General features: G+C 37.6%; 3 protein-coding genes across 3 annotated transcripts in view; 1 reads left to right on the top strand and 2 right to left on the bottom strand.

The window, feature by feature from the left end:
* ush (Zinc finger protein ush) overlaps positions 1-4,652 on the bottom strand; it is a 220,114-nt gene extending 215,462 nt beyond the window's left edge. The window contains exon 1 of the mRNA XM_089591199.1: positions 3,742-4,652. Coding sequence (XP_089447325.1) covers positions 3,742-3,781 — 40 coding nt within the window. The 5' untranslated portion in view covers positions 3,782-4,652. The remainder of the gene's footprint in view (positions 1-3,741) is intronic.
* Positions 4,653-5,569: 917 nt separating this feature from the next.
* On the bottom strand, positions 5,570-10,394 carry LOC106643811 (DNA-directed RNA polymerase II subunit RPB2). The gene is made up of 9 exons (XM_014359082.2): positions 10,187-10,394; positions 9,782-10,053; positions 9,145-9,432; positions 8,918-9,076; positions 7,625-8,844; positions 7,320-7,542; positions 6,769-7,230; positions 6,089-6,690; positions 5,570-5,992 (listed from the first exon to the last, which is right to left on the bottom strand). Exons 1-9 carry the CDS (start codon positions 10,200-10,202, stop codon positions 5,707-5,709), a joined length of 3,528 nt encoding a protein of 1,175 aa, XP_014214568.1. The 5' UTR covers positions 10,203-10,394; the 3' UTR covers positions 5,570-5,706.
* Positions 10,395-14,552: 4,158 nt separating this feature from the next.
* On the top strand, positions 14,553-16,826 carry LOC106643804 (uncharacterized). The gene is made up of 2 exons (XM_014359072.2): positions 14,553-15,921; positions 16,711-16,826. Exon 1 carries the CDS (start codon positions 14,724-14,726, stop codon positions 15,900-15,902), a length of 1,179 nt encoding a protein of 392 aa, XP_014214558.2. The 5' UTR covers positions 14,553-14,723; the 3' UTR covers positions 15,903-15,921; positions 16,711-16,826.
* Positions 16,827-18,302: the final 1,476 nt, after the last annotated feature.

The raw sequence follows: 18,302 nt of genomic DNA, 5'->3' as shown, positions 1-18,302 counted from the left end.
GTGCTGTGCTACATACTCGACGTTCTATATGTATTTATGCTACACGTGTGCGACAAAGGGTACAAGGATGGGTGTGTGTGTTCGGTATATATGGTGGGTGTAAGTTATGATCCACCTTCAGCGCGTCATTAGTGTGGTTTTACGCCTATTATGATGCAAGGGCCCAACGAGACTGCTCCCATTTGATTTGTGTATACGAGGAAAAAAATTTCGAGACTTTTTTTTTTGTAAAAGCACGATTTTGGAATACAATTTTCCTTCTTCGAATTGGGAAAATATTTTGAACAAGCTATTTGGGTCCCAAAATGTATTTTTTAAATATTTTTAAAAATGCAACTTGTCAAAATTTTAAAACAAATTCTATTGTTTTACTAGTACTTTTTACTTTTTCATTTTTCATTTTTTTTATTTTTATTTCACTCACTTCAATTGTAGTCTAAGAAATAGAGTCTAGAGATTAAATTTTTTTAAATAAGCACACAATACTACTTAAATGGTTTATTTTGTACTTTGAATACTCATAACGTTTTCTACTACAAACCTTTTCCAGGCGTTTTAAAATAAATAAAAGATTTAACGACTTTATTTTCTCTCTCTTTTGAACTGATTCCGTACGAATTGTAAAGCAGAGTGATGGAATATGAAAAAAGCGAAAAATTTGTGGCAAATAAAAAAAAAAAAAAAAAATGGGATGAAAGGTATGATCAAGGGCTCAAATTTTTAAGTCCACTTCTTGTTGTACAAAATTTTCGGAATTAGAAAATAATAAACACAAAAGTATTCAAGACATAGCATTAAGTGGTGGAAATAAATTGAGTGAACGATTTTTTTTTTTTTCAAGACAATTTTTTGTTTTATCTACATTATTGAAGTTTTAATTTTGTAATAATTACATAGATAGGGCTGGTATTCTTTGGAACTAAGATTTTTCTTTTTCATTTATTATTGTAATTGAACTAATTTCCGAAGGCCTCGGATATCTCTGATAAAGATTACGACCTTTTTATCATCTACAAGACTTAACAGGAGAAGTAAAAATCATCGACCATTAATATAAATAACAAATACATGTATGTATACACAAATCTAAAGCAAATTATCTCTCTATACTGGTTTATCTCTTTTCACATCATCATCGCTTTTGAAACTTTAGTCATCACTGTGCATCACACTTTTAAATCGGCGTAAGATTTTAAATATGAGTATCAAGTAAAGAATATGAGTACATTTTTAATTTCCTCCAAGTTCATGAAAGAAACAGTACCACTTTGTTATAACATAATCAAACTCATTCTCGTCAGTACCACGGATGAGTGAAATTAATAAACCTTCATTATTATTTATTATTTTTTTCAAACGATGAGTGAGTAAACTAGATTCGATAAAACGCACATCAATCAAGTAAGCAATCAACCCTCGTAAGAAAAAAAGAGAGACGCAAACAAACGTTATGAGAAAAAAGTCACACCCACTTGCTTAATTGAAAAAATAAATCCCTCGCTCAGTTTTTTCCTCGAAAATAACTAAGCACCCATGGAAATACAAGTGTCAAGTATACTCATAGGCATCACATAACACGACAAACCCACACACATCGGCCTCGAAACAGTTGTGAGGATGTATACATGACAATTTCAGGGCACGCAACCTACTATTATCAGCCGTCCCGCGCGCACATAAGTACACCACTACACTCGCGGCATGGCAAAATTTTCTTCCCCAAGAGCGATAATCCGTTAATTAACGCTATCACCGACGCACCACGTGTGTACTCTCGCACATACATGCGCTACTTACATCCATACGCTCGTCCATACGTACACGCAAATATTTTTCGTCGGCGAATCCTCGCTGTAGCACACACACAAAGCACGGATAAGGACGTCGCGAGGCGTTATCGGGGAGCTAGTAACCGTGTGCGCAAAACCGTCGGATAAGAAGTTCATATCGGGGAAACCGCTTTCTGTCTTTGAATAATATTGACAATCGCGCTCGTGTGCGCACGTGTAACAACAACCAATACTTAGTCTAACCCCGTATACTAATGTATATGATATTTTTGGTGGGGCTCATCCCCATGGGGCACTTGGATTTTCTTATATTATGTTCTCGTCGTATGCCTTCTTTTGTTTATGCCATTAGATTAGTGATCCAACAGATAATATCGTTTTACGTTGCCGTGTTTACAAAATAAAACATGAATTCAAGACGAAACTCTTTTGATTAGTTTCTTCTCGGTGGGAATAAGGTTTACCCCTATAATTGGGCTCTAACAAGCTTGCAGGGATACGTTTGTTTGTAAATTGTTTCCGAGTGCAAATAAGAAAAATTTAAAATGCTTTGCTTTATTGAGGACTGAATTTAAATAAAAATTATTTGTTTGGTAAGAAATGAAATAAAAACCTTATTCAAGACATAACGTTACTTAAGTACATCTGTACTAGGTATAGGTTAGATATTGTGTGCACTAATGTGCAGTAGCCCTTGATGTATTTAAATACTGATGATAATTTTGACTAGGTTTTTTTTTCAACTATTTAAAAAATATTTAAGTAACGAGCACAAATAAAAAAATTTATATATAAAAAAATAAACAAACAAATGTCTTTGGCAAGCAACAGAAAAACATTTACGATTAAGTAGAAAAAAAAAATCATCGCCTCAGTTATGAAATCATTAGTAAATTTATCCAATTGTACAGGATAGTGCAGAAATATATATTTTCCAAAAGCCCTACGGCAGTGAGTTTGTAAGCGCATCGATCGTGTCACCGCGCAAGCATTTAGCGATAGCTTTTACTCGCGTGTGATAAGTTATTCTCGATTGAATATACTCTAAGCGAATTCATCCGAGCATTCGTTGGATGATGCAAATAAATGAAATCAAGTTTAATATTATCTCTGAGTTAAATGTTTCCACTCACAGGTAATAATAATAATAATAATAATAATAATAATAATAATAATAATAATAATAATAATATCTGGGGGCTACGCTTTCAATGCCATGTATACATATGTATATGCATATACTAATAGAGTTGGCGAAAACGCGATGACGATGCTTAGATACAAGTTGTAGTGGGTGCAATGAATAAATATGTTATGAGTTTGATTTTTCTGTAGAAAGAACATAAATATCCGTACACTCGAAGGAGAAGAGAACCGGTTTTTCGGGCGCTTACGTTTTTGAGTGCTCATTTGAATTTACCTGAAAAGTCCATCAATTGATTAGATTAATAACATACGGCGAGTTATCGATGCTTCGAGCGGACAATAAAACTGGACGTTTTTTTTCTTCTCCTTCTTCTCCTAAGACTCGTAACTTTTGAAAGCTCATTACCTCACAAAGTTCACAAACGGACCAGTACCTGCGTACTGTCATCATCGCTCGAGCAACCACAGTTGATGGTTATCAATGGAATCGATGTTTACTACCCGAATATAGTCAAGATGCACACAAAAAGCGCGCCCGGAGTGAAGCCCGGCTTGACCACGTGTCGCGTCAAGCTCGAAAAGTCAGCTGACGCAGGGGGAGGGCCTATAGTTGCGGGGGCGCGCGCGCGCGCGCATTATTTCAGCACAGTTTACATGCACGCAAGCTCTCACCTTACTCGTATTTTTTCGAAAATCGATTGAGCGCCAAGCTTCGAGTAAAATCAAAACTTTATGTTACTGTATACGATTGAAACGGGCATCGATCACAGGGGAATGAAAAAAGTGAATATTTAGTCGTACTCACGTTTCAGTGGCTTGGGGTTGCTCTGCTTGCGGCGCGACATCCTCCACTCCCTGCAGCAGCCATCACCAACAACGACGACACATAATATCCAGCGCCGGCAGCATGCCCGCGCCTACGACACCACCTGCACCTGTATACACCACCGCACTTGGATGCTCCTTGTATATCGATTCTTTGAATAATCCACTTTTGTTTTTCTTTTTCGTTGCTGTTGCCGCTGATTCGGTTCACCCGCGAAATCACCAACAAATTCAAATAACCGACGCACACTGAATCAACGGCGCCGTGAACGTTTGAGTTGCGCGACGATTACCTTCAGGTTGTACATTATATTATACCTACTTGTGGACACGATCACGAGTGTTAAAAAATAAACACCACCTGTTTGTTTACACGGTGCGTATATACGTAGATTGTAATATTATTAGGAAACAGGATGCTGTGCGTGATAATTGAGAAGAATGTGAAGGAGCCTTCATATGTCAAAAGGCTTCTTTTGACGAAAACGTTGCTCGGATATGTCGTACTTTTACAATGACAGATGGTGCATCTACAGCCGGACGACACGAGCGAGATCTCGCGCTCGAGATTATTCGTATGATAAGAGGCACATTTATGAATCACAAACAACTAATTACCTCGTGTACTTAATTGTAATAGATAACAGATCAAATAAACGATCGCACTGTTCTTCAGTTGGCACACGCGTCTACGAGCACTCTGCAAGTTGTACTTTTCATGCGCAACGTCGATGGGATCAACAGAGCGTATGTTTATACGGAGAAGAAAGTTTGCGGTGGCAATTACATAAAATCACGACGATATAACGTACGATCGACCGGTGACAGATAAACGCGAGCGAAAAACGGAGCAAGGAGAAAAAACGACGATTACGCAGACTTCATCTTTCGACCGCCGTCAGCGGGCAACTAAAAACAAACGGCGACCGCGCTGCCAAACAACCCCCACCAAGGCCGCTCTCTGCTGCTGCAGTCGCCGCCGCCGTTCTACCGGCATACACCCTACCCTAACCCTACCCTACGCTTCTGCTATGCATATATTTATATACGCGCCAACATGCATATATATACAGATGCGCATGTGTGCGCATTTTATCGCTATCATCGCTCGTTCGCGGGTAGCGTCGCGATTGCTGCTCTGCCGCGAATCTCGTGGAGGCGCGAGTTCAAAGTGGGGGACGCCGGATATATTTCGCGACGCCTACCGCGGATCACGTGGGTGCTTGCGTCAGGAGAGGACAAACGATAAAGGCGGGGATTTGGAAGGGTACGCCCGCGCTCGCGCTACTCCACGGCCACTCGCCTGAAGCTTTTCCGGGTTTTGGTTATCCGAGCTCTGCTTTATCTACAGCTGAGCCCTTTTCGCTCCCTACGTTAGTGGCGCATGGTTAGTCCTAAAACACTGATCGACTACCAACCGAGTAAGTTGTGTTTTTTTTTTTTCTTCAAACAACAACAAACTTAGTAACTAATTATACAGCACTTTCGAACAATACAATACATTTTTAAGTTTAGTATGGCCTACGTGCAAATATATAAAGGGCAGTATAAGTTGAAATATCAAGATATATTTATTGTAATTCGACTACAAAGCACCAAACTTTTTGTGCTCTTGATTTCAACATTCACTACTTTAATAATCTGCTTAAAGCATACTGTATTTTTAATACTGTTACTACTTTCAATATTTGTTAACTAAATATCAATGGCACTATTAAATCAGCAGAACGCTGAAGTTACGAATTCCTTTCATATGCTACGAAATACTAATTTAAACATTGGAAGAACGAATAATTCGTGTGTTTATAAATAAAAAAAATGACTTTTATTCTTTACAAAATATATTAAAATACATCAAAAATCTTAATTTCTAAAAACCTAGTACGTACATACAATTGTATAGCTAATAGAAAAAAAGTCAGTATCAAGAGTTGAAAACATTCATTTACGTAACCATCAGTCTTGGTGCAATATTCATCGACATCAACTCTTGGAAAAGCAATTTTGCCGCGTACGGCAGCCTAACCTGTGAAATTTGCGTTTTATTTTTACACCCTTTGCACTCAAACGTGTTATTTCGCAGATTAGCGATAGCAATCAACCCGCAAAAGTTGCACACGTGTATTCTGTAAGGATCTGAAACCTCAAATAAACGCTCGCGCAAAAATTGAGCTGCTCCATGACTAATTTGACAATCGCGCTCCATCTCACCGAAACGCAAACCTCCGTCTCTGTAATAAAAGTAAAAAAATTGCATCAAAAATTGTAACACTTGTTTCGTTTGCTTTTAAAATTGAGCAAAGTCTCAAATGAGTCATTGTACTAACCTTGCCCTACCCTCCATAGGTTGTCTCACCAGAATCTGTACAGGTCCTCTCGCTCTACTGTGAATTTTGTCGTCCACCATGTGCTTGAGACGCTGATAATATGTGGGACCCAAGAAGACCTGGGCATTGATCTTACGACCTGTGTGTCCATTGTACATGACCTCGTTGCCTCTCAACTGGTATCCATACTCCATTAGGAGCGTGGAGATTTTCTGTACGTTGACAGCGTCATTAAACGGCGTCGCGTCACCTATTTCGCCCTTGTTAGAAGATACCTTGCCCTGAATGCACTCGATCAAGTGACCAATCGTCATACGCGAGGGAATAGCGTGGGGATTGATAATGATATCAGGGGTCAGACCCTCGCACGAGAAAGGCATCTCTTCTTGACGGTACTGGATACCACAAGTACCTTTTTGACCGTGACGCGAGGCGAACTTGTCGCCGATCTGAGGTATGCGCACACTACGCACTCGGATCTTGCAGAATTTGTAGCCCTCACTGTTGAGGGTCAACATGACCTGGTCGACGATACCGGTCTCACTGTTACGCAGGAATGTCGAGGCATCTCGCTTTGTGTATCGTTTAGTGGTACTTTCCAACTGAAAACGGAAAAACATTTAAAAACTTAATGCTGGCTGTCGTTCAAATAAAATCCATGCAATAACTGATTGTCGTACCTCGTCGTCGTTTTCTGGTAGAGTTAAAGTTTTGCCAATAATGACATCGTCACCGGAAACACGAATCCCCGGTGCTATGATACCGTCGTCGTCCAATTTATCGTATATCGCATGACGCATACCTTGGCAGGTCTGTCTGTTGGGCTTTTCGAACTGCTCTTCCTGATCGCCGAATTTCTTTGTTTCCGAATCCTTGTACGAACGGTAGAATACTGATCTGAAGAAACCTCGTTCGACAGCGCTGGCGTTCAAAATAACACTGTCTTCTTGATTGTAGCCAGTGTAGCATAAAATGGCTACGATACTATTGATACCAGCAGGTAATTCTCTGAACCTCAGATATTCCATAGATCTGGTGGTAACAAGTGGTTTGTGAGGATAATACAGTACGTGAGCGAGCGTGTCCATTCGCACGTGGAAGTTAGTAATGTATACACCCATGGCTTGTTTTCCCATAGCACTCTAAACATATCACGAAATAACCATGAAATTTTTTAAAACTTGACAAAATTACCTAATAGTTGTGAGAATTATTGTGTATGATTTCTTACTTGGTAAGTGTTCCTAGGGCTTTGGTTGTGATCAGGAAACGGGATAATTGAGGCACAAACGCCCAAAATCATAGCTGGATGGATTTCACAGTGAGTGTATGTGGTACAATATGCATATTCTTTTTCTTGCCTCAAATCATCAGGCGACATGGCAATCATTACGGTTTCTTCTTCGAGTGTATCAATGTACTCTACTACACCACTGGCCACAAGTTCTTGCCACCTGTGATAAAAAAAAAACAATCAATCATTGCTCTGATTGAAAGAAGTGTATAACTAAATTAGTACCCAACGTCGCGCCTTACCCATCAGTGTTGTAATCTCTGTCCTTGAGCATATCGATGTGTCTTTTTTTAAGCAGCAATTGCTGATTCTCTACAATCAGTAGAGGTCTACTGATTCTGCCAGCGTCAGTGTAAATTCTAATTTCACGATCTTGTATGTCTCTGATCATTGAAACTTCGGATACGATAATGTCCATCTGACGCCTCAACTTTCTCAGAGTCGCCATTAGCTGGTCTGGATCTCTGTGAATACCTACCCAGCAACCGTTGACGAAAATTTTTGTCGCATCAGCGATAGCACTCGGCGCGATTTCTTCCAAATTTTCCATGGACCACTCTTCCAAGAACTCAAGTATGGGTGATGGCTGTGAGCCAACACTGATGTAGGCCATAAGGGCCAAGTTCTTCACAAGACCGACAGCGGCTCCCTCGGGGGTCTCGGCCGGACACAACATACCCCAGAGTGTGTTGTGTAGCTGACGGGGCTTGGCCAGCTTACCATCACGTCCAATTGGCGAGTTTACGCGCCTCAAGTGAGACAAAGTAGAAGCGAAAGTCAGTCTGTTCAACACCTGAGACACTCCAGCTCTGGCCAAGTGAGCTTTTTTTTGATCACCCCAGTTACCAGTGGCCAACGAGTATCTCAGACCGTCTGTGATGATTTTTGTTTTGATTGCAAGTTCGAGATTAAAGTCTTTGCCTCTGTCGATGAACTTTTGTGCGTACATTCGCACTTCTTTCATGAGATTCTTAAAAAGACCACGGAATAAAAAGGCAAGTAAGGGCCCGGCAAGGTCTAGACGTTTATTGCCGTAGTGATCACGATCATCCAACTCCCGACGACCCAAGGAAGCGGATAGTAGTCTGTGCACCATGTAACCAAGGAAGTAAGCTTTTTTTGTCTCACAGAAGTCACTGATGCCGACGTGCGGCAACATTTCTTTTTGCAAAATTTCTCTGGCATATCTCACACGCTTTTCTTTCGTCACACCAGGCCTTGCACCTCGAGAACCAATAAAGTTTAAAGCTACGTTCTGTTCTTGGATGACGAAAGCCTCATCCAAAGATGGCTTGACCATTTCCATCATTTCCGGATCGTCAAAGTCGTAAATAATATGCTCCAAAATATCACGATCGGCCACGAAGCCAAGAGCTCTGAAGACTATCATAATTGGAATTTCTTGTTTAACGTAAGGCAATACGGCAACGATGCGTTGGCCAATGGCAGATTTCTTGATATTCTAAGAAAACAAAATATACGATCTTACCATAACACTTTAAATATAAATTCAAAGCCAATGTTTGTTTACTTACTGCTCCACTTTTTGCCATCATGTTTATCCATAATGTCGAGGTCGGTCTCGAACTGTGTTCTAGACAAGACCTTATTTCACATTTAAAGGCGTATTTTCCATCCTTCATGCTAAATACATACACCGTATTTGTTGCCATTTTCTCTTGTGCAATAAGTACCTATTCAAAACAATACAAAATACAATAGACACGACAAATTATGTAATACTCAATTATATATTTTGTACCTTCTCTGATCCGTTGATGATAAAATAACCACCAGGATCTAACGGACACTCGTTTAACTCAGTTAGATCACGATCATACAGTCTGGACAGTAAGCAGTACTCAGACCTTAACATAATAGGGATCTTTCCAATGAACGTTTTTTGATGTTGTGTCTCTATAGGATCCTCTAATTCCTTGACAATTTTCTTGGTGATGTCCACATAAAGCGGAGCAGAGTAAGTCAGGTTCCTCAATCTGGCTTCGTTGGGCATCATAGGCGATGGTGCACCATCCCGCTCCCAATGAGTCTTTTCAGGTTTTCACAATATACATTACTTACTATTAATGGCAATAGGTATTTTAATATGTACATTTACGCATTTAAACGTTAAGTAAATAAACTTTGTATCCATCAGGAAAAAACTGTATAATTAGGCATACTACCCATAAAATTTATACTTGCAAATTAAGGCTATTTCAAGTATACTGAAAGATGTAAATCAGATCAACAAAAAAATTAACTGAAGAAGAAATGTAAATCAATCCAGCATGTTTTTGAAACAATGAGTGAATAAAGCAGTTTGAATTTTCGTATTTAAGGACTATTAAATTGAACTGGAGGTAGACACAGTGGTAATTTTTGTTTTAAATGTTTACCGGCTTCGACAGGTAGATCTGCTCGAACTTGACGAGGTACTTTACAGGCTTTTCGATTTCACCGGTCTTGTGCTGCGCCTCGGCCTGCAGTTCAATCTGCAGCGAGTCCTCGACGATCCGCTGCACCGACGTCTTGATGAACTCGTCGAAGCTGTCGAGCTGCTGCCGCACCAGACCCTTTTCGTCGAAGTAGGCGTTGATAACGATCCAGCAAGCTTCCTGCCACAACTTAGACGAGATCTCCTCTGTCTCCTCATCGTCGTATTGCTCCGCTGGTTGTGGAAATGTGTATTTACATAAATATATTAGAGGATCTTTTGAAAGAGCTACCTCGAAACGGCTCTTTGGGGGAAACTGAGGTTAGATGGGACTGTCAGATTGCATTGAGTTTAATATTGTACTTACCTTCCTCGGCGTACATTTTCACTGCAGAACGAAGAAAACAGGAGGCAGGAGACTCAACACAAATAACTGCAACACTTTTCAGACTAAAATCACCACACGGAGAGAAAAATAATATGGCCAGGGGTTATCTTACCCCGGTGATTCTTTTCCCTCTTTAGGGTTGCCCCAGTATACTGCTATAGCACTGTTCTGGTAATGGAAATTATGGAAATGCGCTCGTAGTCTATGGCCAATGAACACGCTGTAAGGGTCTTTACACGCAAATGCAATAAGAGCAAAGAATAATAGGTTTGTTCCTTTGGTTCAGTCGGGTTTGAAGGAAGCTAAGGAAATGAAGGGAATGGGATAAATACCAGCGGGTATGATCAGAAGTATAGAATAGCTTCAAGTACAGTTCTTTTAGAAAGTATTTATACATTATTCTCCACATTCCCATTTTGATATTTCCACCCATTACTTATTGCTTATATTATTTGCTCATATCGTATTTGCGTGTTAAAGCTTAGACCTTTGCACGAAAATGAGATAATAGTGAGGAATAAGGAAATAACAGGAGCAAGAGGAACAATAGCGGTAATAACGACATATTTATGTAACATACTTTTCTGAAATTATAAGGCCAACAGCCCCCGACTGATATTTTCAAAAAGTACAGCACATCAATCCGTTATTCCACTTATTCTCTCTGTTATTTCTTGCTTTTATTTGCGTGTAGTAAAGGCTCTTTGCAGTAGAATCCGCTATATAGTTTCCAGATTATTGGTGTAATAAAACCCGCCACTAGAGGCCACTAAGACCGCCTGAAACGTCAGAACGTCCAAAACCTGTAGATAAACATAGACGAATAGAAAATCTAAGAAAACTCGTGGAACCTTAAAATAAAAAATTCGGGGATTGTTTTTAAAACATCGGTGTAGAACGAAAAATTTCCTATCGATTAACTCTTTTACTTTTTTTCGAAACAGCATAAAATTTTGAGATAAAAATTAACCAGCTTTAGCGAAGTAAACCTTCATAACTTTATTACTCACAAATAATGTAGAGTACTTTTTAACTACAAGTCACTTTTATTGCACTTCATAACGAAAAATAAAATTTTCCCATAAGAAAAGTACGTATTTTGTGAGTAAGTGCGACAATATTTTCCCATTTGTGGCGCTGATTCAGATTATTGCACGAAGTGAGCACGAGGGCCAAGCGCACGTAGTGAGTCAGCTAAGCGTTGCAGGGATGCCCAACAGAGAGCGATTATTATTATTATTATTTACCTATTAGATAAAGACGTACTGTGAGAGAGCGACCGATACGATGATCACGAGCCCACCAGCTGATGCTCACGTCGCGTGTGAGAGGGAAATTGGTGAGATTAAATACTACGCTTTACTCGTTATACTGTAAAGTTGGAGTGGCGCTTTTTTTTTTCATTGAGTAAGTTTACGAATCAACTTTTAAGTTTTCGTCCATATCTTTTCGGTCACAATTATGCTGTTGGTATTTGCGTACAAGCTTGATAAAGTTTATTATAAAATGTTTTTGTTTAAAGAACTTGTATATTCTGGACTTTTGTTTGATATTAGCATAGTTTTGGATAGGACAAAGGTTTTTTATAAGTGGAGAAAATGAATAAAATAATGAATAAAACTAAGAGAAAATAAAAAACATAATATAAAAATTTCTATACAATAAATGCATTTAAAAATAAAATTGAAATTGAAAAACATACCATTTGGTAAAAACAACTATTTGTTAAATTGAAATTAGTTAGTCTATAAGTAAGTTGCTACGAATGGGATCGTGAGGTGTTAAAAAACAAGTACACGTAAAATGATAAGAAAGTTCAAATACATCGCGTAGAACAAAAGTTTCAGGAAGCTGTTTAACAAAGCAGCAGCAGTTTTTATTTGACATCAATTTCAGCTAGGTTTCCGCTTTGTCACTTTATTCATAATCTTTGTGATTTCTTACTTATATTTTTACGTCCCTTCCGTATGTTTTTCTAATTTATGTTCATATAGACATTGTATGCTTATCACTGCGTTGCGTATACTCATAAAAATTTCCAAGACTTAAAATTTTCAACTGTACTTTGTATGATTCTGGATCGTTGCGTCTACAGCCGTAAAATTTTATACTTACATTATTTGGATATTAAGATGATGTAAATGATTTTTATATAAATAAAACTATTGCATTAAATACTTTCCATTAACGTGATACTTTACACAACTGTAAACTCGACTGTAAATTAAATAATTAATGATAGTTTTACATTATTTTTTTTTTAATTTTCACTTTAATTTTTGTGGCAAGCACGAGTACTAATAAGAGACAAATTTCTCAATTACGTATCATTAAAATATAAAATTTTATGAATATTTTCATGTATATTTATTTAATATCAACTTACGACCTTAAATATTTGTAGTTTTTGATGAAAAGTTTTATGTAAACTTTTCAGTATGAAATATCAGAAATTCATTACATAATAAACACAATGTCACGTAAAAAAGTAAAAGATAATTTTTTTTAATAAAAAGTTTTAGATTTTACATTTTGTAAAATATATAATGTGAAATTAAGTTTACTAGCAGTATATTTTTTTATACTTATCGATAAAAGCGTCCAATAATTACTAAGTGCGATCAATTTTATGAGGTGTCACTTAAAACAATTTAAATAATAGGAAGGTGTAATTCAATAAAACAACACAGTAAAAATTACTAAATCAAGTAACATCGTATTAAAATAGAACAGCGCCGAAAAGTGTTTACTGTATTACAAAAGGTTTTGCAGTTGCGTTCTTACTCTCATATTTATTTTAACCGCAATGACGATAAATTCACCATTCCGTCACGTGATACTCTATTTATATCGGTCTTATCGAAGGAAGCGAAAAAAAAAACTGTAAGAACTGTAATCGTAAGAAACAGAGAAAAAAAAGGAAACATGACGGAAGAAGAGAGTAAAGGAGGCCCGATCCGAGAAAGAAAAAAAAAATTGGAGGCAGGTTGCTGAGCAATCGTTTTACGTACGGAGTAATATTATTGGCCTTATCTGGCAGTCAGCAGCTTTGCAAGGCGCCAGCACACGCGCCGTTGATAAGAAAAAAAATAATAACATCCCAGAGGCCTGACCACGTGCGCATCACACGGAGCTGTTGCACATCAGGCGAAGATATTTCAAATTTCTCGAGCACTGAGCTAAGCAACGGGACATTTTTCTGTGATTTTATTTTCCAGCACTTTATAGGTCAGCATATGACACGCGAGAATAGTTGAAAATAAAAAAGATTTTAATGTTTCGAAAATTTTCACAATTACTACATTATTTTTGTTAAATAAAATAAGTAATTTGTACTACAAACAACAGTTCACTATTTTTTGTAGAGGGATGATGAATCTGTGTTAAATATTTTAAAGAAGCCTACTTCATTTTCACACAACAAGTAATTTTTAGGAAATCTGAACCTTATTTTTTTTTCTTACATAATAAATGGTAAAATTAATAGGTTAAAATTAAAAACGATTTTGTGTGTTTAATGTATACATGTCATATTTCATATTTCTGAGTTAGGTTTTTTATTTTTATTTTGCTATTTGATAAACGTAAGTTTCATGTTGGACGAAAATCTATGTATTAAAATAATTGATATGAATATATTTTTTGAACTTTATAGTTGTAGTATATTACTATAACAAAATGTTTTTTCTCTTTATGAGTGTACGATCAATCAGATTTCACAGTTCTCTCAATCAAATTTTATTTAAACCGACTATTTTTTATTTGTCAATAAAACAGTATACTGTATAAAAACAAAGACCGTACGTTATTAAATTTAATAAACATACTGTTTTTACGTATCTCATGAGTTCATAAAAAAAAGTCACACTAACCTTGTTTAATTTGATTGTATGAATAAAAAATAATCAAGGGAATACTATTAAATTGATTTGAATGGCAACAAACAAAATTTTTTTATCTAAAATATTATTATTTTCACTTTCAATCTGAAAATAAGTTGAAGTTCTGCGCCAATGAAATCAGTTTGCGAAAGCACAATAGTGACTTAGAGAGGATAATGTAGGTACTCCACGATAGTAAAAAAGTACGTTCACCTGGTTTAACGGACCAAATCGTTTTGTGCACCTGAAAAACACATAGTACGCTACCGTCCAGTAGGCACACGCGCAACATGGAGTTGCGACTTGTTGCACGATTAATGACATTCCTGCTCTGTAATTCATTAACTGGTATACACAGGAGAGTGTATATGCACGGTACCTATGAGTCACCAGTTGGTTGCAACAACGCGGAGAGCAGGCTATAGCTCCTGCGGATCGTGCACTCGCGTGTGTATTCACGAGAAAGAAAAAGATACAAAAAATTGAAAAAGAGAGAGGCCCGCGTTCACCAGTGCAAACGAAAAGCCTAGCGTATCGCCGCGTTGTCATCGAGTGCACAGTTCACCCGCGACTTGACAGCTCTGCAGTGGGCGATTTCATCGATTCGGTGCACAAGGAAAGATCGCGCGTGGACAATGAGGACTTACCCGCAGGGACACCATTTTCACGGCCACCCATCCGACAAGTGGAGCAAGAAGGCTCTCAAGATCGTGAATAAAATGGCAAAGCTCGAGAGGAAGTTCGGCAAGTACAACTTTACAGATAACAACGCGATCCCGGCCGGCGACGTCTCGGAAATCGGTAGGCGCAGCAGATCGTCCAGGCACCGGAACTGCCGATCCCGTAGCAGTAGCAGCGACTCCAGCATCGCGTCAGTCTCGTCGTCCAGTGGCTCGAGATCCCCGTCCCCTCGACACTACCGCCGTCCCCACCACCGGCATAGCTTACAGCACCTGTTGAGATCGAGATCGTTTGCCGGACGCGGTAACTACTTGCCGATACCCGCGCCATGGGAAGATCTTTGTCACCAGCATCGCGACCGGGAACTCGACCGAAAATGTTACGAACCCAATACGGAGGACATGGGTGATCGGTGCCAGAGTTCGAGATCGGTAAGCCGAGAACCAGAAGCAGCGGGTAGTAACACCGAGATGGAACGGGAGGACCATCAGGGACCTTCAAGTGCCGATAAAGAGCGACTACTCGACACTCTATCCGAGAATTGGAAAAGGATCGCGCAGAAAGGAGCGGCCAGTGTGGTCTCGCTGCCGGAGCTACTCCAAAGGAATCCGGTCGTACTGAGCGCGCCGAAGGCCAACGGAGTGATCGGGCCAATCACCTCGGACGTGGTTGCGCGCAAGGACGCTACGATTGAGCGCGTGCAGAACGAGATAGGCGCCGGTTTGAACGCCTTGGGCCAGGCGATGTCCAACCTGAAGGTGGGCAAGGAGAAAATGGATGTCGTTATTCAGCAGAATTTGAGCGATGCAGCTGCAATTTTGCTCGACGTCCATTACAAGCTGACGAAGGTGCGCCAGGAGCACGTGGTGCTCGAGGCGAACAGGAGAGCCAGAGTTGTTTTGGCTGGTTGCGAGCACGACGAGTTTCTGTTTGGCAAGGATTTGGAGGAGAAGGCTAGAGGCGCCCCGGGTTTCGGAAGGTGCAGGAAATCGTGGAAGAAGAACCGATGCGACAAAGCTGGGAAACGCAAGCAGCACGCCTGTCACGAGAATGAGAAGCAAAAATCGAAGCGCGCGGATACGTCCCAAGGATCATGTGGCACCGATGGTATTTATGTTACGACTGCTAACTGAGAGGAGATTACTGTCAGAGGTAAGTAAGTAGTTTTTTTTCTCTCCCTTTCTTTACGTCAGTACGTTCGCTGTGGCACTAAAATGGCTGGTGTTTTGTTTACTTTTGTCATGCAAGTGTTAAAGGTCAATTTAATTTACAAATCATTTTTCTTGTATGAATTTTTCAGGAAAATACGAGGGAATTTTTTTTTTTTTTTTGTTTACATGAAAAATGAGGTATCTTATTACTACGTAAATTTTAAGTGATTTTTAGGCGAAAGTGGCAGTGAGCAGGAATTGTCAACTACATTTAATACATTTGATACTACAGCGACTGTACTTATTATAACGGTAAAATAAATAGATGGTGCTTTATTCAAGTGCAATAGTTAATATTTATTGACTTACAGAATAAAACTTAACTTGAGGATGAAAATAAAAAATTTAATTGCCACTATGATTAAAATAAAGATGACTACTTACTTTGTTTTTCAAAGTTACAGCACCGCATTGTTGAAACTTCGTAAAATAAATATTGTGAAATGAAACAGCGCATATGAATGATATGTAATTATGAGCAAACAAACATTATAAAATTTTTAAAATTAACTGATGCACTATTTTGTTTATTTTCAAATGTCTTGGCTGATCGTCCGCTGTTTAGCTATTTGATACAGACAAAATAAAATAAAATTTTATTACCAAAAGATAATTAACAATTCCGGTTTAATGAGAGATTTCTCGAGAGATTGTAGACTCCTATTAATTTTATAATTCGTTAATTTAGCCATACATGATATTTTACTATAATATTGATATTTTTTTTCAGGTGCATTCAACACATCCCATAATAACAAGATATAAGTAGACGAAGCGAAAAATAAACAAAAAAATGAAGCAATTATTTTAAGCTATTGTGCTTAAAAATATCTAGCGTAGATTTGTTTTAAGGTTATATAATATTTTTATTTTACAAATAAATTTGTTGAGAAAAATTGTTTACGCTGTAATGTTGCCAATTTTTTGAAACCTGAATTTTTGAATTAGTAGTAAAAAAAACCTCGAAAAAAACCACTGTCAATTTATTGTCACTAACCTTTCTTCCTCATCCTTTTTTTGGTACCTTTTTTGGGAGACTCAATTTATTTTTAATTTTATTTTTTCACCACGTCATAAAAATTTTGAATACTAAAAAATTCCTCCCTTATATTATCCACGTAGATATCTAATTAAAATACATTTGTTTCAAGACAATTTTTTAGATCGTTTGGAGGTTTTACCATTTAATATGCTGACAAAATCGATGTATATTTACAGATTGGAAAAAAATAGTCGAACGAATCAAATTTTTATTCTCAAATAGTAATAGGTACTCGAGAATTAAAAAAACTACGATTAGGGTCTCGAGGACCCCTGGCCATAGTGAAAAAAATGAATATCGAAATATTTTCAAAGGTACAATAAAATCCACCTAAAAAATTCTGAAATATGACAGATATCACAGTAACCACACACGCAAAGAGAGAGAGAGAGAGAGAGAGAGAGGGAGTGAGAAACAAAGACAGACTTTTTTGTTAGAGTACTCTCAGTACTTTGATTTTAAACTTCAGAAAACACATTCAAAGTGAAAAAAAATTTTTAAGTGATCTTTAGGATGCTTATGTTGAACAAATTAATCAAAATTAATTTTGTTACAATTTTTTTCTGTGTAATTATAGACTAAAATTAACAAAAACAAAAGCTACTTAAGGTGAATGCCCCAATTATCGCTGATGTCCCAATTATTGGGACATTCACCTTACTTAGTTCGGCTTAATATTTTTAAATGATGTTGACATTATTTTGCGCGAATTTTGTAGTTTCACTACTTAAGACAACGTAAATAAGGATGAAAATAAAAAAATGTACATAATTTAGCACCAGTATGTAATTTTAATTACTTTTTAACTATTATCATATGAATAATTGATATATTTTTTCAAAGTTCCAAGTGCATGGCTTCTATGATTAAATCAATATTTAGCTTTTGGAAAAATATGCTAAATGTATACAATACATTGACGTAATTAGAATTCCAATAAAAATAAAAATTGTTGAATAAAAAAATCAATATATGTAAATCAAAGGTTACAAACAATTCAATAAATATGTCTTAGTTTGGTCAATTTAACAAAAATTCCTAAATTTGATGAACCAGTTTACTTTGACAGAAATTTTTTTCTAAATATTTCTTACTTGAAAATTCATAGTGACGTATCACTACATCGACAGTTAAGGTAACGCCAATTAATTTCATTTATTGTACGATACACCAAACAAAATGTAACAAGTATGCAAAAAGCGTACCCCTACAAAAAAATTAAATAATAGTCGTTTTTTTGTGGAATAGTTCCTACGACATGTGTAAATTACCTACAGTGG

Source organism: Copidosoma floridanum, unplaced genomic scaffold (genome assembly GCF_036245765.1).
Source record: "Copidosoma floridanum isolate Cflo_tuat_1 unplaced genomic scaffold, Cflo_Japanese_pri ptg000013l, whole genome shotgun sequence".
Classification (NCBI taxonomy): domain Eukaryota; kingdom Metazoa; phylum Arthropoda; class Insecta; order Hymenoptera; family Encyrtidae; genus Copidosoma; species Copidosoma floridanum.
This window is presented reverse-complemented; position numbering and strand designations above follow the sequence as displayed.